This window comes from Macrobrachium nipponense, chromosome 2, assembly GCF_015104395.2.
Source record: "Macrobrachium nipponense isolate FS-2020 chromosome 2, ASM1510439v2, whole genome shotgun sequence".
Classification (NCBI taxonomy): domain Eukaryota; kingdom Metazoa; phylum Arthropoda; class Malacostraca; order Decapoda; family Palaemonidae; genus Macrobrachium; species Macrobrachium nipponense.
The window spans coordinates 77,619,340-77,645,493 of record NC_087201.1 but is presented as its reverse complement, the minus strand read 5'-3'; the positions used below and the strand labels follow the sequence as shown (position 1 = coordinate 77,645,493).

Sequence of the window (26,154 nt, the reverse complement as noted above, 5' to 3'; positions counted from 1 at the left end):
TTTTACCTGTCCAATTGTGATTATTGTTAATGCCATGGTCATGAAAATGTTAATCCACAAACAATATTATGGTGTTGACACTTTTTGAATTAACATAACAGTCTATAACAAAGGTTTAAGGATGATGATCCCCATACCTGTGGTAAGAGATATACCTTTGGTAGGAGGTGAGTTGGGACATGCACAAAATTAATGCCACACCTTGCCATCTACTGTTACTGACTTGAGCCACTTGATACTCTGAAAAAGTTGTAAAACAGACTCCTGTCATGGACAGCAGAAAAAGTAATGCCAAATTGACAGTTTTTTACCATTATTCATTATTAATATATGGAGACTTGACTCTACGCTCAAGAAAAACACCTGCTTCCTACTCCTCCTTCCTATTCCCATATGCCCTTATGGTGCAACATCTGTTGGATCTTCCAGCACTTAGTTGTTCAACTGCTTCGGTGCTTCACAGTCAGAGGGAACAGACTTTTTTGGATAAATTTTCAAGCACCAGCTGGTAACTGGTCAAGACAATCAAAGATTGTAAAGCAAGGAATCTGTGAGATCTGGCAACTCCTGTTTATACGAGGTAATAGCTGGTCATAGACCGCGCACTGTACCTTGTGACACTTCAGTCTTTTCCCCAACCCAGGATTTATAACGAGAGAGGGACGGCTAGAGGTGGGCAGTAAAATTTTAAGACCTCAGGTTTTATAGCTATATAAAATACAAATTGATAAAAAATTTGTCATTTGTTCATATGCAGAACAAACCTTTGATAGATTTATACTTATAATTAGAGAGAGAGCAAATTCTGCTCATGTGAAAGCATAGGCCTATTAATAGCTACTTAATTCATTATATTTTATTTGGGAGATTGAGTGATAATATATTTTTAAAGTATGTATTAGAAGTGGCGAGAGAGAGAGAATTATAGTATTGGTGATGGACTTGTGATGGGGAAAGGCAGAGGAAAGAGTGGTGAGTTGGTGCACAGATACTGGGGAAAGAGGGTGATATGGCTGCTAATTTTGTGCTTCACTATACATACTAGATAAAATTTGAAGGGACCATAGTATTCGTGTTAATTCTCTAAGAAATTCATACCCTAATCTTGATTTCATTCAACAGTTGCCATAACATTCCAAAATTGTAAAAAGAAGTGGAAAATTTCAACCATAGGCTATGGTCATTCTTGCTTTCATGATATAGTGTACTTTTAAAAATAAATTTTCATCCACAAATCATTCTCGAAAAAAGCTTTGTAAAGTAAAAATATTTATCACCACAAGTATGTAACTCAATATCTATTGCACAGGCAATTGAAATTTTTTATTATGAAAGAAAATGCTGATGTGATGGGAGAACTTTCAGCCTCGCGGCAAAGTAATGCAGATGTGTTAGCTGTCTAGACTTAACTCTGAACTGCTTGTATTGGGAGCTTAGCCAAAAGGTCATCGAGTTGACAGGCTACTTCAACCCTGGTAAAGATTTCCTTTTAAAGACAGTAGCTTTGTAAACAGCTGCTAGCATTTGCTCCATGTCAACATCAGTCGTCAAAGCGTCTCAGTGGCGTGGTTGATATGGAGTTGGCGTCCCACCTTGGTGGTCGCGAGTTCGATTCTCGGCCATTCCATTGAGGGGTGAGGGATATGTATTTCTGGTTTCTGGTGATAAAAGTTCACTCTCAACGTGGTTCGGAATTCATGTAAAGCTGTTGGTCCCGTTGCTGAATAACCACTGGTTCCATGCAACGTAAAAACACAATACAAACAAACAAACAACATCAGTCGTCAACGTGTAAAAGCCATTACACCAGTATCCAGTGGCTTGTGCTCTCCTGCCCAAAACACTGGCTCCTCCTCACAGCATAGAAAACGCTCTTGCAGATTCATCTAGATTTGCTCAATCTACTTTAGCAGTCACATTTACTGCCATTGACATCAGCTAACTTTAAACGATTTGGAATACAAACATAAATTTGTAGAAACTAAAATATTACAATAACCACATATGATGATGCAATAATATTCCCTTTCATAAAGGAAAACAAGTAAATACTATTGTCATTGTGATACGTAGTATATAGTACTAAAATCAGAAATTCACACAGTATCCTCCAGATCTCTATGAATGAATCCATCTGAAAAATTCCAATTACTTTGGACATATATGTGTTGTGTTTTCAAGTACTATCTGAATATTTTTGTGTTGCAGTTTTAACTTATATAAAATTTGCATTGTATTTTCATATTTTAAGAGTAGATTTAGCGAGATTGTGTCTTTTCATTTAAAAACAAATGGGAAATTTGATGAACAAAAGCTAATGAAAACTATTTTCACTTTTCTTGCTAATAGTACACTTGGCATTTTGTATGCACTTATACTGACGTCTTTCTTGAAATTTGAAATCTTCCACTGAAAACAAAGTGTGTTGTTTTACAGTCCAGTGTCCCCAGATGTTGGCAATCCGGTTTTATGGGGCTTGTCTAGCACCATAAAATTGGCGATTTATGGCACCATAATAGGCCGAGTTCTGGTTATTGGCACCACAAGGCACCAATAATAGAATTATGGCGCCATAAGGGTGCTTTATCAACGCCATAAATCACCGAGTTTTGGTTAGTGGCGGTTTTCACTTATCGGCACACCCCCGGGGACTGCCTGTATTACTAAGTTTGCCAGAAGTTTTATTTTGGCTACATCTAAAATATGGAAAAGTAGTTTGCCTAGTTTAGTTGTCAAGTCTTCTGATCTCCAAATGTTTTAAGTGAGGAGCAAATTTATTCGTCTTCCTGCTGTCTCTTGACTGAATTCAGGTGCAATGATTTTATTTTCTGTTCCCTCACTTTTAATTATTTATCAAGTTTTCCTTACCTTTGGAGTTGCCTTGGGTTTTTAGTCTGTTGACTCTGTCTACAAGTTTTCAAGTACCAAGCTTAATGTAATTTGGAAATTACTCCATGGTGGCATTTGATCTAGCTATAAAATGTTACAGGTTGGCAAATAGCCAGAAATGTGTTATTATACGTAGTATGCAGCAGCCTGCTTAGTGTTGCAAGCAAAGACAGCTAGATCAGGTAAACGAGAGTGCCAAGTATATTTGTTGTTGTGGTACATTCTATGCAACAGGCATAATGAACTTCACCTCAGTGTCATAAATCAGCATAGAGTTTGCAAAATAAACTTGCCTCGTGACATAACCCTTAGAGTTTGAATTGAGAGTCAGCACCTGGAAACCACAGTTATTCTCAATGAGACAGAAGATAAACTAGCTTTATCAGGAAACATTCCAAAACATTTCCAAGAGATACCAAATTTTTCAGTAACAGAGGAGCCAATAGTACATATATGCTTCTCAAAAGTCAGTTTGTTATTAGAAGTTGCACTTAAAATCTTAAAAAGAGTTACTGTCATTTAAAACTACAGTGGACCCCCCATATTCGCGTTCTCCGGATTCGCGGACTCACACATTCGCGGATTTCTCTGGGGAACGTTTCCCCACATTATTCGCGGAAAATTCACACATTCGCGGTATTTTTCTATGAGAAATATCCACAAATTCCTGGGTTTTTTTTATTAATTTCATCATAAAATGCACTTTTTGTGATAAAACTATTAACCCTCTTACGCTGAATGGACGTATTAAACGTCGAGTCAAAATGTCTCCTGTATGCCGAATGGACGTATCATACGTCGACTCAAAAAAGTTTTTTAAAAAATTCGCGGAAAAATACTTATAGGCCTACCAGCCAAAAACTTTTGAATCACGCGCCTTGGGGGATGCTGGGAGTTCACAGATCAAGGCGTTGTTTTGTTTACAATCGCTACGCAGGCGCACAAGCGCGAATTTCTTTCTTATTGCACTAAAAAGTATCAGTGACACATCTCAAAAATTATTTTGTCACTTTGACATAATTTTTGCACCATTTTAAATTATCCTTTACATGAAGTATTATATATGAAAATGTGTGCAATTTCATGTAAAATACAACAAAAAATACTCATGATTGTAGCTTTTATCAGTTTTGAAACATTTTCATATAAATAACGATAAGTGCAAAAATTTCAACCTTCGGTCAACTTTGATTCTACCTAAATGGTCGAGAAACACAATTGTAAGCTAAAACTCTTATATTATAGTAATATTCAATCATTTGCCTTCATTTTGCAACAAATTGGACGTCTCTAGCACAATATTTTGATTTATGGTGAATTTATGAAAAAACTTTTTCCTTACGTTCGCACAGTAACTCTTCCAATAAATTTTTTTGTGCGATTGTCCTAATGTTTGCACCATTTTAAATTTGCTGTTACATAAAGTTTTATATATGGAAATGTGCACAATTTCATGCACAATACAACTAAAAACAACCCATGGTTGTAGCTCTTATCAGCTTTGAAATATTTTCATATAAATAATGTTAAGTGCAAAAATTTCAACTTTTGGTCAACTTTGACTCTACCGAAATGGTCGAAAAACGCAATTGTAAGCTAAAACTCTTATATTCTAGTAATATTCAATCATTTACCTTCATTTTGCAACGACTTGGAAGTCTCTAGCACAATATTTCGATTTATGGTGAATTTATGAAAAAAAAAAAAACATTTTCCTTACGTCCGCGCGGTAACTCTTCCGAAAAAATCAGAATTTTTTTTGTGCGATTGTCGAAATGTTTGCACCATTTAAAATTAGCTGTTACATAAAGTTTTATATATGAAAATGTGCGCAATTTCATGTAGAATACATCTAAAAATGATTGAATGTTGTAGCTTTTCTCTTTTTTCGAAATATTTGCATATAAATCACGATTAATAGAAAAAAAACCACGTTCGGTCAAATTTGACTCTACCGAAATAGTTGAAAAACGCAATTGCAAGCTAAATCTCTTACGGCCTAGTAATATTCAGTCATTTATCTTCATTTTGAAACAAATTTGAAGTCTCTAGAACAATATTGTGATTTATGGTGAATTTTTGAAAAATATATTTAACTTCCCTCCGCGCGCCGATTCGCGGCCGCAAGTCTCCGAAATGAATTCATATTAGCCGTTTTATAAAGTTTCATATATCAAAATGTGCGCAAATTCATGAAGAATACAATAAAAAATAATTGAAGGTTGTAGCTTTTCCCATCTCCGAAATATGTGCATATAAAAATATATATATATAAAAATTTTGACATTCGGTCAACTTTAACTCGTCCGAAATGGTCTAAATCTGCAATTCTAATCTATAACTCTTACAGTATCGTAATATTCAATCAATTTTCTTCATTTTGAAACAAATTGGAAGTCTCTAGAACAATATTTAGAGTTACGGTGAATTTTTGAAAAAAACATTTCTGGCTCAGCTCGTGTCGGCCTATGAAAGTATCCTTAATATCATTCTTTCTAGGTAAAATTATCCTAAAATTACCAGAGAAAAACAAAATTAAGAAAATGTCAGTATAACTGACTCGTCACACTTAAAAGAAGTGTCGGTATGAAAAAGGGGCGAGTGTGGAACACTACCACGAGCCAAACACCAATTAGAACTTCCTATCAGAACCCCCCAAGCCCCCCGAAGAGAGAGCTGATACCAACGGGCGATGCAGCCTCTACTAACTACTACTAGAGGACGCCACGGACAGCAGCGCCCCTAGCGGACATCCTTAATTTTTAGCGCTAGCGACAAGTCGCCATTTTCTTGTGCTCGTGCTTTTTTGGATATTATCCGTAAATTCTACAATGGAACGCTCTGCAATTGCCACGGCTAAGTTAAGTAACTCATAAGTAATATTTTACCACAGTTTTATCTTCCGGGTACCAGTATTTTCCTCTTAATAGGTCATATACGGTTCCCCGGTTGTCTCGTGGCGGCCATGCCGCCTCGTAAGAATTCCCGGTCCTCCATACTGGGACTTCTTATACTTATGGGCTTACTTAATCACGTTCATTGTTTTACATCGAGTTTTAGATAGTTCAGCCCTCCTACCATTCTCTTAGCTTGGTATTTAGGGCTATCCTTATTATTCCGGCCCAGCATCCCGGCTCTTGCTCTACATCGGCTATCGCTGGCTCCGAGTAGGCTTCTGTTTCTTGGAACAGTCTGCCTCCGGGTCCTGGCTTCTTTCTCTATTACTAAAAGTGTCTCTTCCGTCTTTCGATGTATATTTATTTTATTTAGGGTGTTAGGCTAGCCTAGGTGCTTGTTCCGTGTATTGGTACAGCTTGGTTCACGTGGCCCTACCACGGTTGTGTTGCTCGCGGCCTAGGCCACTTGCGGTCACGTGTCCCATAGCACCTTACCCTGCCCCTTCCCTCCCTTTCTGATATAGGGAGGAGCTGGGGGACCCCTTGGTTGTCATGACAACCTCATCGCCTTCTCTCATCCTTTCGGAGGTGACCAGGGGTTCCTCCCAGCGGGGGGTATAGGGCGACCACTCATGGAGGTTACCTGGGTCTCCATGCGGGTAGTTGGTGAGGCAGGGAGGAGTAGGCCATCCCTCCCTCCTTTCTCGCTCCCGCCGTGTTTCGCCGAGACCTTCCTCCCCCCTCCCCAGTTGCTCAGCCACCTCCCTTACGATACGAAAGGATTCCTTCCGTCAGCCGGGGCACCTTTGGTTATAGGCTACTGGCTCCGCTAGCGGGCGGGGTGGGCACTACGAGTGGTCAATTGCTTGCCTACTATATCCTTATATCTCTCCCCCGCTACGGAAGGGAGCTTACCCCTTACCTACGCACTCTTCTAGTAGACGGGCGGAGAGAAGTTGTTTTATTATTGTTATTTTAAGGATATACCCTAATTGTACAATATTTTACAATGAATTGTGTATTATTATTATTATTTTATCAACCATCCCCGCCATTTTCCGTCGTGGTTTCCATTACCACCACTCCTAGTTGGTTGACTTTTGTGCTTCCGCCATCGGCGGAGCCATAGCCTATATACCAACCTGGTTATCACACGTATTTTGGCGGGGCTCTGGTTTAATCTAACTTTATCGCTCCGGCACCAGCGGAGCATATGTTAGGCTGTAAGTGTTTACTTGGTACTCATGTACTTTTTCACTTACAGGCTACACTGCCAGGGTCCCAGCGTGTAACGCGACGCTGTTCGACCCCTGTGGACACGATGAGTGTAGGTCTCACGCCCCCTGTGCCACGTCGTTCAACGAGACGATCGTCTGGCATCCTGAAGCCTGCGCCATCTGCTACGACCTGGTCGGTCAGCTGGAGATGGGGTAAGTCCATTATAGGCTTACTTATCATTTTACTAACAACTTCTAGTCGTAAGTTTGTTAACCCGTTCCACTATTGGCAGCTAAATCTCAACCTTCTTTGTTTCAGGCTATCGGTGTGAGGGAAGGGTGTCGCCCTCCCTGAAGCCACCCTGAAAGCGGTGGGCGTGGGGCGGCTTCGGGAAGAACGCCGCCAAGGGCCAGCCCTACATTTTAGACAGGAAGCTGGCCGTGTGTCGGGCGCCCAAGGTCTTTCCTTGGGTGCTCCTGGATCTTCTCCTGTCCCCCTCTTCTTCTGCTTCATTCCAAGGCTTTGCGGGATCTGAGATCCCTATTCGCTCTCCCGCTCTCTCTGTACCTCCTAAGGAGAAGGGAAAGAGAGAACCGAAGACGCTAGCTAAGACGACTTCTAGGAAGTCGTCTTCGTCTTCTTCGGCTAAGAATCGTCGACTTCCTATGCCGATGCGGTGAAGGCAAGGCCGAGCTCTTCTCAATCAAAGAGCTCTAGAAGCAAGGCTTCGAAGGAAGAAGGCTCGCGCTCCCAGCTGGAGTCATTGCCTTCTCCCGCCTCCACCGCTTCCACTCCGGCTACGCCGGTAGGGGTAGCAAGCACTAGCTCCTTCGATCCCTCTGCTTTCTCAGCAGGGTGATGGAACAGTGGGCGTGCTGGTAGGCTCACAAATCTCCGCACTGGGACAAAGTTCGAACAGATGTTTGCACAGTTGTCAAACACTCTGTCGCAATCTGGCCAATCAATCAATCCAGGATCTCTCTAACAGAATGAGAGAAAATGAGGACCGAGTAGCTGGGCTATCTCAGTTTCCTCCCCCCAGTCTCCCCAGCATCAAGCACGGGGATTCTTCAACTCCCGCCATATGACTCCTTGCCAGCTTTCTCTATGGAGAACCCATGGAGAGTAGCTGCCTACGCTCCGTTCAAAGATGGAATGATCTCTATCTCGGAGTGTGGAACTCGAAGGATTGAGGACTTCGAGTTTTACCCTCCGGGCCTGACGCAGCCTTTCATTGGTTATGCTAGGCTGACGCCGACGGCTTTGACGAGAGAGGATAAGATCTCTAAGGAGTCGGTCCTGTATAGTAGAGACCATGCTCAACGGGAATGGTTCACTGCCTTGAGGACTGGGAGTGTACAAACACTAAACTCCAAGCCTACAAGAGTCCCTTCACTATTTTCGCGACGGAAGAGGAGGTTTCTCTTCGTTTGCCACGAAATTGGTGGAGAAAATCTCTTCAGCAGTCCTCAAGGATGAGCCCATCCCACAGTTGAGGGAGGCGGAGTCTACTTCTACTTCTCCGCTCTTCCCGGCCCCCCCTTCGAGAATTGTGGGAGAACTTGCCAGCTACATTCACGCTGGGTAAGCTCAAAACGGACTGCGCCATGGACCAGTTCGGTGAGAAACTACCTAGGCTGCCGGATTCCCTAATCCAGGCAGAGTTCGACGCGCGAACTAGGTTTGGCAGGTCCCTCAATTCCCTCATCATCACAGAAATGGCTGCCCTTTCTTACGCTGCGGAACCGCTGTTCAAGATTCTGGCGAAATCTCAGTTTCAGACGGTTCTAACGGACGCTTTTGACTTCTTCCAGGCTAGGAGGAATTGCCGGAAGCATGTCTTACAAGAGTGCACCATCAGGCATGAGCCTAATAGACTCTTGGCTGCAAGCATGTGGGGAGCGGATCTCTTCCCAGAGTCCGCGGTGAACGAGGTACACCACGAAGCTGCTAGACTCAACCAGAGCCTTAGAGCTAGGTGGGGTATTTCCTCAAAGAGGAAACAGGAATCCGTTCCCACTGCTGGTAAGAAACCAAAGAAGGCTGGTAAGAGGTTCCAGCCATATAAAAACTTCAGCAACAGCAGCAATTTGTGCAGGCAGTCCCAGTTACCCAACAGGGACAACCTTCCACCTCTAAGCAGAACCAACCTATCCTCCTGGTGCCCCAGCAATCTCAACCATCCACTTCCTACGCTATCTCGCCGGCCTTCAACCCTGCATATGAGGCTCAAGGCTACTCTCAACCGAGAGGTAGGGCGAGAGGTTACTTTCGTCAGCGTGGCGCCAGGAAGGGGTACGAGGAGTAGGACAGTTCAGAGGAGGGCGTGGTGGCCAACCCGCCCATCAGCAATGAGGCTCCCCAGGTAGGAGGAGGCTGTTCCTCTTCTCCGCCACAGGTGGGGGTTCAGCAATTGGGCACAGAGCATAGTGTCCAAAGGATTAGGCTGGAGCTGGATCAAAGATCCTCCTCCAATCAAATCATTTCATCAGATACCGTCAAAGGAATTGATAGATTACGCGGAAGAACTCCTTCAGAAAGGAGCTATTGCGAGAGTCAAACATCTATTTAATTTCAAGGTCGCTTATTCAGCGTGCCAAAGAAAGGCTCAACAAAAAGAAGGGTAATCTTAGACTTGTCAAAGCTAAACTCTTTCATTCGCTGCGACAAGTTCAAGATGCTTACCCTCTCGCAAGTAAGGACCTTACTTCCGCGTGGAGCCGTCACATGCTCCATCGATCTTACAGACGCATACTATCATATCCCTATAGCCAGGCACTTCCGCCCATTCCTAGGATTCAGGCTAGGAAATCAGACATTCTCATTCAAAGTGATGCCCTTCGGTCTGAATGTAGCCCCCAGGGTATTCACAAAGATAGCAGAAGTGGTTGTACAACAATTGAGAGCTCAGGGAATCATGGTAGCGGCATACCTCGACGATTGGTTGATCTGGGCACCAACCGTCGAGGAATGTCTCAAAGCCACCAAAAAGGTAGTTCACTTTCTGGAACATCTGGGGTTCCAGATAAACAAAACGAAATCCAGACTTATTCCGGAATCTCGTTTTCAGTGGCTAGGAATCCAATGGGATTTGTCTTCCCACAATCTATCAATTCCAGTGGTCAAACGGAAGGAAATAGCAAAATCTGTCAGGCAATTTCTCAAATGCAAACAAACGTCAAGAAGAAACCAGGAGAGAATCCTAGGGTCTCTTCAGTTTGCTTCGGTAACAGATATCCTTCTGAAAGCAAGGCTGAAAGATATAAATCGAATTTGGCGGTCAAAAGCAAACTCCAAATATCGAGACAAGTTGTCAGTAATTCCACAGATCCTCCGCAACCAACTACGGCCTTGGTCAAAAGTAAAGAACTTAGCCAAGAAAGTACCCCTTCAATATCCCCTCCCAGTGTTAACCATTCACACGGATGCATCCCTGTCCGGGTGGGGGGGATACTCTCAGTTCAAACAGGTTCAGGGGACTTGGTCAGTTCAATTTCGCCAGCTCCACATAAACGTGTTGGAAGCAATGGCAGTATTTCTTACTCTGAAGAGACTGCTTCCCCCGAAGAAGTCTCATCTAAGGCTAGTTTTGGACAGTGCAGTGGTAGTTCATTGCATCAACAGAGGAGGGTCCAATCCAAGCATGTGAATCATGTCATGATAGCCATCTTTGCATTAGCAAACAAACACAAATGGCATCTGTCTGCCACTCACCTGCAGGAGTAAGGAATGTGATAGCAGACGCCCTGTCCCGGTCAGTTCCTCTGGAATCAGAGTGGTCTCTGGACGTCGGGTCTTCCAGTGGGTAAGCCTGAGAGTCCCAGGTCTCCAAGTGGATCTCTTCGCCTCACAAGCGAACCACAAGCTCCCTTGCTATGTGGCCCCCAACCTGGACCCTCTGGCTTATGCCACGGACGCCCTGTCGTTGGATTGGAATCAGTGGAGGAGAATTTATGTTTTTCCTCCAGTGAATCTTCTCTTGAAAGTCCTAAGCAAACTAAGGTCTTTCAAAGGGATAGTAGCTCTGATTGCACCGACTGGCCCAAGAGCAACTGGTATCCTCTTCTTCTGGAATTGGGTCTCCGACCTCAACGGATCCCCAATCCCAAGCTATCACAATCAGTACAAATGAGGACTGTGTTCGCTTCCTCAGGAATTCTCCAGACCCTAACTTTATGGACTTCATGAAGTTTGCGGCTAATAAAGATGCTGATATTGATCCACAGAATATCCTCTTCCTAGAATCAGATAAGAGAGAGTCAACCATTAGACAATATGACTCAGCTGTTAAAAAATTAGCATCTTTCTTGAGAGAATCGAACACTACAACCATGACAGTTAATTTGGCTATATCCTTTTTCAGATCCTTATTTGAAAAAGGTTTAGCAGCTAGCACGATTACCACTCATAAATCGGCTTTTGAAGAAATCTTTCAAGTAGGTTTTCAGATAGATCTGACTGAATCTTATTTCACATCTATTCCTAAAGCTTGTGCTAGACTTAGACCTTCTCAGATGGCCTACTACAGTTTCATGGTTCTTAAATGATGTCCTCAAACTAGCTTCAGATACTGACAACTCATCTTGTACATTCATAATGCTCCTGAGGAAGACATTATTCTTATTAAGCCTAGCTTCAGGAGCTAGAATTTCAGAACTGTCGGCTCTATCCAGGGATGCGGGTCATGTGGAATTCCTCCCATCAGGAGAAGTTCTACTTGCTCCGGATCGTAGCTTTTTAGCCAAAAATGAAGATCCTCTTGCAAGGTGGGCTCCTTGGAAGGTTATCCCACTTCCTCAGGATCCTTCTCTCTGCCCAGTATCAACTCTTAGAGCCTTTCTATCTCGTACTTCTTCTAGATCCTCAGGTGCTCTCTTCATGAGAGAAAAAGGTGGTACTTTATCAGTTAAAGGCATTAGACAGCAAATCCTTTACTTCATTAAACAAGCCAACCCTGAATCATTCCCAAAAGCACATGATATCAGGGGAGTAGCCACCTCAATTAATTATTTTCAACATATGAACTTTGAGGATCTTAGAAAGTATACTGGATGGAAATCCCCGACAGTCTTTAAACGGCATTATTTAAAGTCCTTGGAATCTTTAAGTTTCAGCAGTAGCAGCGGGAAAACATAGTTTCCCTGATACTGTATAGTAGTTGTAGTATAGATCCAGGTCTCCTTTCTACCTACATCAACCAACATGCCTCACACTATCGTCAGGCTACTCAACATCATAGCCTTAGCCGTTGAATCATATAGTGGATTGTCCCTTATTTTTTTGCTAGGGACATCCACACTTGTACTGATAATGTACTTCAGTGTACCTACCCTTATTTTTATGCTAGGGTAGGACACAATATGTTTGTATATATTCACCATTTTGTATTTATGATGAACTTCAGTCACAATGTGTTTGTATATATTTTGGAATATTTATATTGATGATGGATTTCAGTGTACCTACCCTTATTTTTATGCTAGGGTAGGACACATGAGTTTAAATATTTTGTAATTTTGTTAAGTAAATCCCCTGTTTTCCTTATATTACATGCATCTCTGTAATTTACTTGTAACATTACCATTTAAGTACTTTAAGTTTACTAACGTTCTATTATTTTACTGTTTAATATAAGTTAGTTTAAGTACTTGATTTGTATGCTGTAATTGATTTACTTATATTATATCCATCATTTTACACTGTTTTTCATTGTTCCCTTTTTTCCCATCTTGTCTGTTTCTCTGGTACTCTTTCATAGGCCGACACGAGCTGAGCCCCGCAAAGGTGGATGTTGAACTAAGGAAAAAATCTATTTCTGGGTGATTGCTCGTGTCGCCCTATGAAACCCCCCCTTTTTTATGGTTGTTTTCCCCCCTTGCAGGACAAGATGTATTTAGCTATTCTATTAAGGATGTCCGCTAGGGGCGCTGCTGTCCGTGGCGTCCTCTAGTAGTAGTAGTAGAGGCTGCATCGCCCGTTGGTATCAGCTCTCTCTTGGGGGGATTCTGATAGGAAGTTCTAATTGGTGTTTGGCTCGTGGTAGTGTTCCACACTCGCCCCTATTTCATACCGACACTTCTTTTTAAGAGTGAGCGAGTCAGTTGTACTGACATTTTCTTAATTTTGTTTTTTCTCTGGTAATTTTAGGATAATTTTACCTAGAAAGAATGATATTAAGGATACTTTCATAGGGCGACACGAGCCAATCACCCAGAAATAGATTTTTCCCTTCGTCAAAATCCCTTTTTTTTACGTCCGCGCGTTACGAATTCGTACATCATTTTGTGATAATATTTTTCTGGTGTTGCTTTCATTGTTTTACAATGGATTATATATCAAAATGATTGCAATTTAGTGTACAATACAACGAAAAAAAAAGTAACTCGTTAGCTTTGACCTTTTTTTGCACAGCGTGATTTGAATACAATTATGTATGAATATTTTTTTTTCGCTACCATATATCGCATTATTTACATATGATAATGATATTATTTTTAATTTCTGATGGTTGCATACTAAACTTCAGGCAATGACAAAAAATGAGCCAAAAATGAACTCTCAATCTTCAAAACTAAGCGCGCTGTGATTTTTTGACAAAAATATTTTTTCCGCTTCCGCGCTCACCCCAAACCGGCCCCGGCATACAGGAGAGGTTTTTATTTTTAGGGCTTCGGCGTAAGAGGGTTAAAAAAACCAAGTGTTAACATTTTTAGTGGGTTTTTCTTGAGTTTTAACTAACAAAATAGGCTGTTTTTAGCATTTTTATAGGGGTTCCAACTATTCGCGGGTTCTAACTATTCACAGGGGGGTCTGGTACGCATCCCCTGCGAATACGGGGGGACCACTGTATACTATTTATTTGTAAGTCAGGATGTAAAGGCAAGTCTTCTGGATTGACTCTCATACTTTGAGTTTTAGAAAGGTTAACCCTTAAACGCCTATTGGACATATTAAACGTCGACAAAAATTGTCTGTTGGGTGCTTAATTGACGTATGATACGTCGACGCAAAAAAGTTTTTTTTTAATAGTTATAGGCCCACTTGGTGAAAACTTTTGAATCACGCACCTTGAGGGATTCTGGGAGTTCACAAATCAAGCTGTTGTTTTGTTTACAAGTGTTACCCAGGCGCGCATGCGCAAATTTCTTTCTTCTCGCACTAAAAAGCATCAGCGACAGATCTCAGAAATTATTTCGTCACTGACATAATTTTTGAACCATTTTATATTAGCCGTTACATAGAGTTTTATATATAGAAAATGTGTGTAATTTCATGTAGAATACAACAAAAAACAACCCATGGTTGTAGCTTTTATCTGTTTTGAAATATTTTCATATAAATAACGATAAGTGCCAAAATTTCAACCTTCGGTCAAATTTGACTCTACCGAAATGGTCGAAAAACGCATTTGTAAGCTAAAACTCTTATATTCTAGTAATATTCAATCATTTATCTTTATTTTGCAACAAATTAGAAGTCTTTAGAACAATATTTTGATTTATGGTGAATTTTTGAAAAAACTTTCCTTATGTCTGTGCGGTAACTCTTCCTAAAAAAATCTGAAATTTTTTCGTCCGATTGTCGTAGTGTTTGCACCGTTTTATATTACCCGTTACATAAAGTGTTATATATGAAAATGTGCACAATTTCATGTAGAATACAACCAAAAACAATGCAGGGTTGTAGCTTTTATTAGTTTTGAAATATTTTCATATAAATCACAATGTGCCAAAATTTCAACCTTTGGTCAAATTTGACTCAACCAAAATGGTCAAAAAACACAATTGTAAGCTAAATCTCTTACATTCTAGTAATATTCAATCATTTACCTTTATTTTGCAACAAATTGGAAGTCTCTAGCACAATATTTCGATTTATGGTGAATTTTTGAAAAAAATTTTCCTTGCGTCCACGCGGTGACTGCCGAAAAAATCAGACATTTTTTCGTCCGATTGTCGTACTGTTTGCACCATTTTATATTAGCCGTTACATAAAGTTTTATATATGAAAATGTGCGCAATTTCATGTAGAATACAACGAAAAGCAACCCAAGGCTGTAGCTTTTATCAGTTTTGAAATATTCTCATATAAATCACGATAAGCTCCAAAATATCAACCTTTGGTCAAATTTGACTCGACCAAAATGGTAGAAAAACGCAATTGTAAGCTAAAACTCTTACATTCTAGCAATATTCAATAATTTACCTTCATTTTGCAACAAATCAGAAATCAGACATTTTTTCATCAGATTGTTGTAAAGTTTGCACCATTTTATATTAGCCATTACATAAAGTTTTATAAATGAAAATGTGCGCAATTTCATGTAGAATACAACTAAAAACAACCCATGGTTGTAGCTTTTTCATATAAATAACGAGGTGCCAAAATTTCAACCTTTGGTTAACTTTGACTCGACCGAAATGGTTGAAAAATGCAATTGTAAGCTGAAAGTATTACATTCTAGTAATATTCAATTATTTACCTTAATTTTGCAATAAATTGGAAGTCTATAGCACAATATTTTGACTTATGGTGAATTTTTGAAAAAACTTTTTCCTTACGTCCTCGCTGTAACTGCCCAAAAAATCAGAAATTTTTTCGTCCGATTGTCATAATGTTTGCACCGTTTTATATTAGCCGTACCATAAAGTTTTATATATGAAAATGTGTGCAATTTCATGTAGAATACAACAAAAAATAACTCATGGATGTAGCTTTTATCAGCTTTGAAATATTTTCATATAAATCACGATAAATAGAAAAAATTCGACCTTCGGTCAACTTTAACTCGACTGAAATGGTCAAAAACTGCAATTGTAAGCTACAACACTTACGGTCTAGTAATATTCAATCAATTACCTTCATTTTGCAACAAATGGGAATCTAGTACAATATTTAGATTTATGGTGAATTTTTGAAAACAACTTTATTTTACGTCTGCGCGTTACGAATTCATGCATCATATTGTGATAATATTTTTTCTCTGTGTTGCTTTGATCGTTTTACAATTTGTTATATACCAAAATCAATTTAGTGTACAATACAACGAAAAAATAATTAACTCATTAGCTTTAACCATTTTGCTCACAGCGTGATTTGTATACAATTACATATACTATATGAAAAATTTTTTTGCGCTGTCATATATCCCAATATTTATATATGATAATGATATTTTTTCATTTCTGATGGTTGCATACTAAACTTCAGGCAATTACAAAAAAGGAGCCGAAAATTAACTCTTAATCTTGAAAACTAAGCGTGCTGTGATTTTTTTAAAAAACTTTTTTCCGCTTCGGCGCTCGCTCCCGAACGCCACTGGCATACGGGAGACAATTTCGGAAATACCGGCTTGGCGTTTAAGGGTTAAGCCTCACACCCTAAAGTCTACTTCCCTTATGGATATGTACCAGCTCTCTATTCAAGGATTCTGCAACCACAGACCCTAGGCACAGGGAAAGAACAGCAGCTAGATGAGTATATAGTATATAGTAAGAGGGAGCTTTGTAGAGTTTCTACCCTTCCTCCGTGGGAGGGATTTTCATCCTCTCTCCCTGATGCTTCATCTCCTGCCGCAGTCACACCCCATGCTAGTGTCATTGTGCCTTTGTCTCCTTCCTTTTCTTCCATTGATTCGTCGTTTGGAAGTATTGGGAGGCCCTCAGGCTGATTTATTATGTAATGTCGCCCTCTCTTCCTTGGGAGTTAATTTACTTCCTGCAAGGGAGGAGGCTTTTTCATCAGTTTCTTTTGTTTCAGATTCAGGGGCGTCCAAAATGGCGGCGCTCTGGGGGTCGCTTGGGCTACGGGGTTCACCCTCCTTGGAGGGTTTGCTGATAAATTTTCATGGATGCTCGCCTCCCCCTTCAGGCTACCCAAGCACTTCCCCCTCCTCCTGGCCTCGTCTTCGTTGGTAGCTGGGGTCAGCCATGTTGTATTGTTCCGCCAGTGACGCTTGCCGCTTCATTGAGTCTGAGAGAAGCCATGATCTCAGCGCTGCTGGTGATGTCACAGAGTCAGCCATTTTGTATCTTTCTGCCAGTGGCGCCTGCCACCTCCTCGGGTCGAGGGGAAGCTGTGACATCAGCGCTGCTGGTGACGTCACTTCCATCGATGACATCATTCCCAGTTCCCTCTGCTGGGCTGCCTCGCTCTTCTGTGTCATCATCATTTGCTCCTGTGACATCTTCGCTGCCATCCAGTGTGCTTCATCTCCCTTCCATGTCGTCTGTGCCCTCTCTTGCTGATCTGTCTGAGGGTTTATGTCAGGCAGTTCTTAAGAGATTGGACTCTGTTTTGGAAGATAGGTTTGCTGCCATGTCTGCTGGGAAGACTGGGAGCAAGCGTGTTGCGTCATCCCCCCCCCCCCCCTCCCCCCTCCTGCCAGGAGAATGTGTATGGAGTCAGTACTGTTATCATCTCCTTCTTCCCCTTCTCTGCCGCATCGCGTATCAAGCGTTGGAAGGTTAAGGACTTTGCCTTTTCTTCATCTGTGAGTGAGGAGCGGCAAGCCATTGTTCTGGAGAGTGTTTGTCTTTCATCCCCTGTGCAATCTGCAGTGGCTGCTTTGTCCTCTGCATCGAGTTGCGAGTGTGTTGCAACCTTGCACATTCATGCGCACATTACTGATTCTTCTGCTTCTTTGGCACCAAGGACTATTCGTCACCTTAAGGATCTCAAGGCGCCTGTGAAGAGATTGAAGGTTGTGAATGTGGAAGTAGTGTAGTAGGGGTGTTCGTCTCCCCCTCCCCTTAATGCTGCCCGGGGTTCAGCTTCAAGGAATTCTCATTCTTTGCCAAGTGTTCGAGATGCTTCTTCCCACATACGTGGGTCCGCCTCGCACACACTCGCATGTGGCCACGTATATTAGACATCTATTGGGAGTGTGTGTAGTAATGTTCCTAGCCAGTTTGTTACAGTCTGGGGGCAAGGCGTTCTCGTATCTCGCACATCTCAGCGTCAATTTGTGGGCTAATCATCTTCTGATGAGAAGAGACACGGCTTTGTCCAAAATAGCAAGATCGGTTGACCCTGAGTCCTTGTTGGCACTAAGAAATGGGGACCTGTTAGAATCTCGGTTCCTGTTCCCCGGACTGAGCTGGAGGCGCAATAGACGAAGGACAGGTTAGTGCACCAGGCTGTGTCAAAGTCAGAGTCTTATTCTCGGAGACGTCCCGCTCCTCCTCCCCCCCCTGCTCAACAGCAATCACAGAGATCGTCGCCTGGTAGGCCGTCTAGGAGATCGGTTTCGGCAGGGCCTTCCCATTCATCCCAGTCTAAGTCAGAGGACCAACGTCCCATTCACTCCCGCTCTTACAGGTCAAGAAGGGGCTCCAGGGGCAGAAGTAAGGGGGTTGTCCATCTACTGCCATTCGACTTCTCCCCCTGCTCTCAGACAAGCTTCTGCTGAGGCAGGTGTATCCCCCCCCAGATTCTCCGAAGTTCTTGGCTCTCCAGGAGGAAGTGCAGAAGATGCTGGACAAGGATGCAATAGAGGAAGCGGTGCATCCGTCTCCAAGGTTTTACTGTCACACCTTCTTGGTGTCCAAAGCGTCATGGGGTTGGAGACCTGTGATCGACTTATCCACCTTGAGTCAATTCATCAGGAAGACGAAGTTCAAGATGGAGACCCCGCGATCAGTGTTGGCAGCTGTGAGGGAAAGCAACTTCATGCTATCAATAGACTGAAAGGACGCATATTTCCAGATCCCCTTTCATCCTGTGCTTCGGGTTGACCATGTCCCCTTAGGTGTTCACAAGGGTCTTTTCTCGTCAAGTTGGGCCTATGCTCAGGTGATCCATTTGCTGAGATACCTCGACAATTGGTTGGTCCGGGAAGGTTCCGGAGAGAAGCTGCTACAGGACAGAGATTGTCTGCTTTGGTTATGTCTGGAACTCGGCATCATGGTAAACCAAGAGAAGTCAAACCTCGTACCCAGTCAAAGGATTCTCTATCTGGGTATGGCCATTGATACGGCAGTCTCAAGAGTTTTCCCGTCGGATTAAGGGTTGGAGAAGATGTGAGTAGTGGTGCTTGACTTCCTATCGCAACCACATCAGTCAGCTCATCAGTGGCAGGTTCTTCTGGGAATTTTGTCTTCTCTGGAGAAGCTGGTCCCTCATGGGCAACTTCATCTTCAGTCTCTTCGATGGAGACAGAGAATTCTGGTCTCCGGCAGGGGACTCGCCCCTGATAAGGGTTCCTCTGTCCTTGGAAGTGAGAGAATACCTTCGTTGGTGGTGGTTGGATGACCGGAATTTCTTGAAGGGTGTTCTTCTGCGTTTTGTTCCCCCGGACTTCCTTCTGTTTTCAGATGCCTCCCTCGCAGGTTAGGGTGCTCATTTAGGCGGCCTCATTACTTCGGGCTTTTGGATTTGGCGGAGGACCCATTCCAACATGTGTATGCCTTCCTTCCGTTTTGTTTGATCCATCAAGTCCTGAACAGGTTGATGAGTTCGCAGAGCCTCAGGATGACTTTGGTAGCCCCTCTGTGGCCACAGGCGGAATGGTTTCCAGACCTGCTGCCGTTGTTGTCAGAGGTACTGAGGGAGATTCCCCCTGGCAGCATCTTCTGTGTCAGCCACATGTAGAAAGATTCCACCAGTCAGTAGAATCCCTGTCTCTCCATGGTTGGAGGCTATCAAGCATCTCCTCCGAGCGAGAGGCTTTTCTCAGAGGACAGCATGGGATATGTCCAGCAGTCTTAGAAAGTCCACCTCTGCCATTTACCAAGGCAAATGGGCGATTTACTGTGATTGGTGTCGTAAACAGGTTTTTTCTCCACTCGGAACCTGTATTCAGCACATAGCAGACTTTTCGACCTTCCTCAGGGATGAGTAAGGTTTGTCTGTTTCTGCCATTAGAGGCTACTACAGGGCGGCCCTGAGTTTAGTGTTACGTCTTGGAGGTATCGACATCTCATCCAGGGAACTCAACTTGCTAGTCAAGGCATTTGACCAGTCGTGTTCTAGAGAGCTCAATCCCGTGTTTCCTTGGTCTTGAGAAGTTTCACTTTGCGTCGTTCGTCAGACAGGAACTTGACACTCAAAATGGTTTTCCTCCTGGCCTTGGCGTCTTCGAAGAGAGTGGGGGAGCTACATGGCCTGAGCTATGATGTGAAGCACACCAGGGTTTTGGGGTTCAGTGTCCTTCGAATTTGACCCGGAATTCATTTTGTGGCTAAGACCCAGAATCCATCAGTGTCAGATGATAGGTTTGCCTCTTTTTCCATTCCATCACTGGACGACTTTGTGGGCGGTGATTCTCAAGAGCTTTTGCTATGTCCTGTAATGGCTCTACATTGCTATCTTAAAAGGACACAGCATCTTAGGCTTTTTGTTAGCATGGGGCGTACGAAGATGTCCAAAAATACAATCTCTTTATGGATATGCTAAGACCCAGAATCCCTCAGTGCAGGATGATACGTTTGCCTCCTTTTCCATTCCATCACTGGACGACTTTGTGGGCGGTGATTCTCAAGAGCTTTTGCTATGTCCTGTAATGGCTCTACATTGCTATCTTAAAAGAACACGGCATCTTAGGCTTTTTGTTAGCACAGGGCGTACGAAGAAAGAGGTGTCCAAGAATACAATCTCTTTATGGATACGTGAAGCTATCAGCCTGGCGTATTTGACTCTTGATGATTCCACCGTCACGTCTGTGCAGGCCAGAGCACATGACGTTAGGGGTACTGGTCCCTCTCTGGAATACACCGGTCCACGTTCACCTCTTTCTATCTTAATAGATCTTGCCCACATATCTATGGATGCGTTTTCCCTAGGTCCTGTGGTGGCTGCCCAACAGATTGTGTAACACATCGTTGCCCTTAACAGGGCACATTTGTATCTTACCCAAGATGATTGTGTGGATGAGAGAATGAGTTAGTTAGCTGGTCTCTCTTTCTCTTGTACCTTTCCTTCTTCCTACTGGTGGGTTGAGGAATAGACACTTTATTTGCTGGACTGGTCTGATACAGGTGAGTAACGTGGTCATACTGATAGTTTGGTTGCTTGGTATGCAAATAACTAACCCTCTATTCGGTAGCATATACTCCGCTCCTTAGCAAGGGGGAGTAAGGAGTAGTAATGAACCCTGATGCATTGGTTTGTTATTGAACAGTCAAGGTTACTCTTTAGTTCCCTATGCAATGATTTGTCCTATATATCATTGTAGGTAACCCAGTTGCTGAGTTGTTTGATATCACTGCATCTAGCTTCTCACGGGCATCAGTCCCTCTCCAGTAGATATTTCATCTGGAGCTGGACTGGTGGGTAGTCCCCCAGCCAGTTTAGGAGATCTGTACCTCCAGCCCAAGTATAAGTCTATCCTATTGTTAAGACCGAAGGCTTGTAACCTTATGAACAACTTTTCTGAGACAATATATATTCTTCATAGCTACAAACCTGAGGTCTTAACGTTGTACTGCCCACCTCTAGCTGCCCCTCTGTCGTCTTAAAGACATACTGGTTTGGGAAAGACTGAACGTGGTGGCATGGGTGCATGGCCCTTGACCAGTTTTCACCTGATACACGCACATGTTGCTAGATCTCACAAGATTCCTTGTTTTTCATCTACGATTTAACCAGATCCAGCTAGGCACCAGAAAATTATCCTATTGTTAAGACCTCAGGTTTGTAGCTATGAAAAATACAAATTGTCTTAGAAAATTTGTCATTTCATACCACAACTGTGAGGCTCCTACACCTTTAAAATCTTTTTACTCTCAATTTCCCTCTCATGGCTGAATGACCTCATAGGTCCCACCTCATGGCCTTTGGCCAGAATTTTGTTTTCCATTCCATTAGGCAATCCATTCTCACCTTGATAATATTTGTTGCTCTATGAATTATCAGCAGTTGTTATACCCTTAAAACCCTTTTGCTTTTGTGTGATTGACAGTTTCCTGCTGTCTTGACCACAGAGAATCCCTAGTTCTTAATTTTCTTTGTATTTCTAGAGTGCCATGCCAATGGTAAGTCTTCCACCAAAGGGAAATTAGGTTGAATGAAATGGAATATAATAGATTTTAAAAAGTGTAACAGGAGAAAAACCTTGCAGTTGTACATATGTTCTTTGAAACAATTTTTAGGAAAGGGTGGAAAGTAAGATGGAAGAGAGTATGAGTGAAGGTACAGTAAAAGAGTTGGAAGGGATTGCAATTAGGGCCAAAGGGACAACTGCAAAGAACCTTATGTAATGTCTTCAGTGCATAGCATGAGGTGAACTAACAGCCATACCCCCAACGGGGAATTATTGAAACGTAAGAAATTCAAATTAGGTGCAAGTGCATTATATTGAGCAGGCTCACTTGAGTCTTGGTTTGTAGTTTTAATGATCACTTTTTCTTTATAATGGTATATGTACTTGCTCTAGTCATTAGGAATAATCGTTTATTAAAATGATTTAGTAAGAATAATAGTTTATTCAAATGATTTAGTATTCAGTTAAGCAATAGAAACTTAAATGCTCAGTAGTAGTTTTCTAATCCTTTGGTCTCAGAAAAATAAAAAGTAAAATTCTTTTGTGAATGGAAGAATATAGTCTCGCAATTTACCAGTTTCGTATCATCACTGATGTTTTTATAATAGGTTTCCTATGTATGTATGTCAGCAGCATATCAACACTACCATCGCTAGCAAAGTTGCTCAGTATTTATTACCATAAGTGTTTTGTGCTCATCTCTCTTAACTAGGGTTACCTTTATTGGATTTAATATTATGGTTGTAAGATGATGATGTTCAACAGCAACATCGTGTTCAGTTGTAAACTACTTTTTTCATAAAAGTCTTTGTAGAATACCTATGCTAAAAGAAGTTTAAAGTCCTAAACATCTTATGGCATTTTGGCTGAAAACTTCACTAATTTAGAAGGATGTAGTATATTTAAGACTTGTTTTTGGTTTTTAATAAATTTTTACTTTTCCTTACAGGTAGGCATTTACGTCATTGGTGCTTTGATTTGCGGACCAACTTGGCATAATTGTGCTGGTGACTGAGTCTGTGATAAAATGTAATTTTAAGAGCTTTGTCACAAACTAGAAAGGGTAGCTTGTAATTTTTCTATATTTTTGTAGTATAATAGTTTGTAAATGCGCACTAAATGTCTCATATGTTATTGTATATTATGTATCTTTTCAAATGCAGTCTTAAATTTTATGAATTTAAGTTTTAATTCCTTTGTAGTGACGAATGTGTTGTAGTATCACTGAAAGTTTACTGCTGCTGCTGTAGTCACTGTATGTATTTTGGATTTGTAATGGAAGGTTTTGTTCAATAGTTACAAAGAACAGAGAGAGAAGTAAATTGGTAAAAAATGGCATTAAAGGCATTTTATGCAAAACTAACAATTATACTAGAGCATTAAAAATCATAATTTGATATAATGAGTATACTTGAGCATTAAAGATCATAGTTATTTTATATGTGCTTATCATTCCATTTTTAAGAATATGTATGTAGATTTCATACATTAATTTTTTGTCTGTATATGCAAAGTAATTTTTATATTTTAGTTTACAGTATATTAAAATGTTTCTGTCAATGAAACAAAAGTTGTTATAAAGGTTAGATCATTGTCACCTCAAGTTCTCAACTCATAAAAATTAGAATATTTATTATATCCCAGTACGTTGGTGGATTTTTCCTTGTATTCTTCCAATCCCATAGATGCATATAGTTTGTTTTTAGGAATCTATTCTGTGATTTTTTATATTCTAAATATGTATTACTTTGAGAGTTGATGTAACTTTTGACATTTTGAGACTGACTGACTGTTGCTGTTTCTGAAACACGATATTTTGAGTTGCACCGCTTAGATCTGAACTTGTTCATCATTAGCCTTCACATAAGAAATTTGACTCATTGAGAAAAGAAATGGACATATTTTTCACCTAACAGTATACGTATACAGAAACATGTAGATGTTGACTGTGCACTCCATCCAGTGACATAATGCTAAACTAGAAACTATATTTTACTAAAGCACATCTTGTGGTGCTTGACAAATACTACGGCTCTACCCTCTTACACTGCAGATTTTAACATTTAAGTTGTTTACATGGTGTTACATGATCTGAAATCCTGTATAGCACAAGCAGTCAGTTAATTTGTAATAATCAAGGAAATGATATGGAATTCACAAATTTCCCATGCATCATATAACATACTATGGAAATGTATATTTAGTCTGACACTGATGGTTGTGAGTAATTAAATGGTAACTTTTTATTGAACCCGAGATATAGTTTTCTTTGGTAAACTATACTTTTATATTTTCCAGTTTGGTAATATTCGAGGATTCTTTATTATGCTATGGCTGTGGCAGAATATTACTTCAAAATACCAACCAACCCTTAGTTTGAAATTTTTTAATGTACAAGTTTTTACATACCTAGTTGGTATTTACTACTTACTGTAGTGCTAGACCAAAATTTTAGGTTCATAAATATTTTTACCTCTTAAACATTTGTACAAGTTTTATTTTTTATGGATAAAGTATGCTGTTACCAAATAGTTTTATGAAGAAGCATTATTACTTCCAATTTGTATTTTCATTCAATTTGTTTTGTCTAGTCTTCTACTAATAATGTTCCAGCATTTTGAATATAAAATCTGAAATGGGACCAATTGTTTTAGCTAAAGATTTTTACAGAATAATGTGAGGTACTTCTTGCATTTCTTGAATATACTTTTAGAATTTAAAATTTTTTCTATTACCTAATTTTGTACTAACAAGACCAAATTTCACCTCATGCAAGATTTGAGGTTTTATTGCTTGATTCTCCTTTATGGCAATCTTTGCATCTAAGTTCCAAATTTATTGATGAGAAGTCAACAGTAACAGTTCAGTTTATGTCCAGTTGCTAACAAAAGTGAATGTCAAGTTTTGAGGATAAATCAAGGAAATTTTTCAAAAACATTATTTTCAAATTATCCAATTATTAAACTGAGAAAAAAAAACCCGCTTACAACATCAATCACAGTAAATCGCCCATCTGCCTTGGTAAACTGCAGAGGTCAACCTTCTGAGACTGCTGGACATATGCCCTGCTGTCGTCTGAGAAAAGCCTCTCACTCAGAGGAGATACTTGATAGCCTCCTACCTTGAAGAGACAGGGATTCTTCTGACTGGTGGAACCTTTCTACGTGCGGCTGACACAGGAGATGCCGCCAAGGGGAAATTTCCCTCAGAACCTCCGACAACAGAGCTGGAAACCATTCCGCCTGAGGCCACAGAGGGGCTACCAAAGTCATCCTGAGACTCTGCGAACTCATCAGCCTGTTCAGACTTGACGGATCAAACAAAACAGGGAAGGCATACACCTCCAGATTGTCCCAGGGATGTTGGAACGCATCCTCCGCTAAGGATCTGGAACCACTAAACAGAACACCTCCAGTTTCCTGTTGAAGCGAGTCGCAAAAAGGTCCAGCATGGGTCTCCCCAAACCTGGAAGAGTTTGTCTGCTACTACCTGATGAAAGGACCACTCTGTGCCTGGGATATACCTGGCTGAGAGCTCTACCGAATTGCTGACCACCCACTGGTGAACCTTGACGGTCAAGGTGTGAAATTGACGTGAAACCAGGCCTCCCTGCTTCTTCACATAAGCGACCACTGTGGTGTTGTCCGACATGAGAAAGACAGAATGACCCTCTACTTTCTCCCAAAGGCCAAAACTCCTTCAGACCCAGAAGGGCTGCCTTCAACTCCAAAACATTGATATGCAACTGTTTGTCCTCCAAACTCCAAATGCCTGAGGCAGTGAGGCCGCCTAACCTGCAAGGGAGGCATCTGAAAACAGTAGGAAGTCCGGGGGAAGAGAATGCAGAGGAACACCCTTCAAGAGATTCTGGTCGTCCAACCACCAACAAAGGTCTTCTCACACTTCCAGACACAGGAACCCTTAACAGGGGCGAGTCCCCTGCCGGACACCGGAATTCCCTCGGCCTCCATTGTAGAGACCAAAGATGAAGACGCCCATGAGGGACCAGCTTCTCCAGGGAAGACAAAATTCCCAAAAGAACCTGCCACTAATGAGCTGACTAATGTGGTTCCGAGAGAGAGTCGCATGCCACCGGTCACAACTTCTCCAACCTCTGATCCGACGGGAAAACTCTTGAAACCGCAGTATTGATAACCATGCCCAGGTAGA

The 26,154-nt window shown here is 41.5% G+C and overlaps 1 protein-coding gene across 6 annotated transcripts in view; it reads left to right on the top strand.

Moving 5' to 3' along the window:
• The window catches only part of LOC135220686 (vesicle-associated membrane protein 7-like), a 158,837-nt gene extending 134,131 nt beyond the window's left edge, over positions 1-24,706 (top strand). For all 6 annotated transcript variants that reach the window (XM_064258064.1, XM_064258066.1, XM_064258062.1 and 3 more), the window contains one exon: positions 22,934-24,706. In XM_064258064.1, the coding sequence (XP_064114134.1) occupies positions 22,934-22,999 (66 nt within the window). In that variant the 3' untranslated portion in view covers positions 23,000-24,706. The remainder of the gene's footprint in view (positions 1-22,933) is intronic.
• The last annotated feature ends 1,448 nt before the right edge of the window (positions 24,707-26,154 follow it).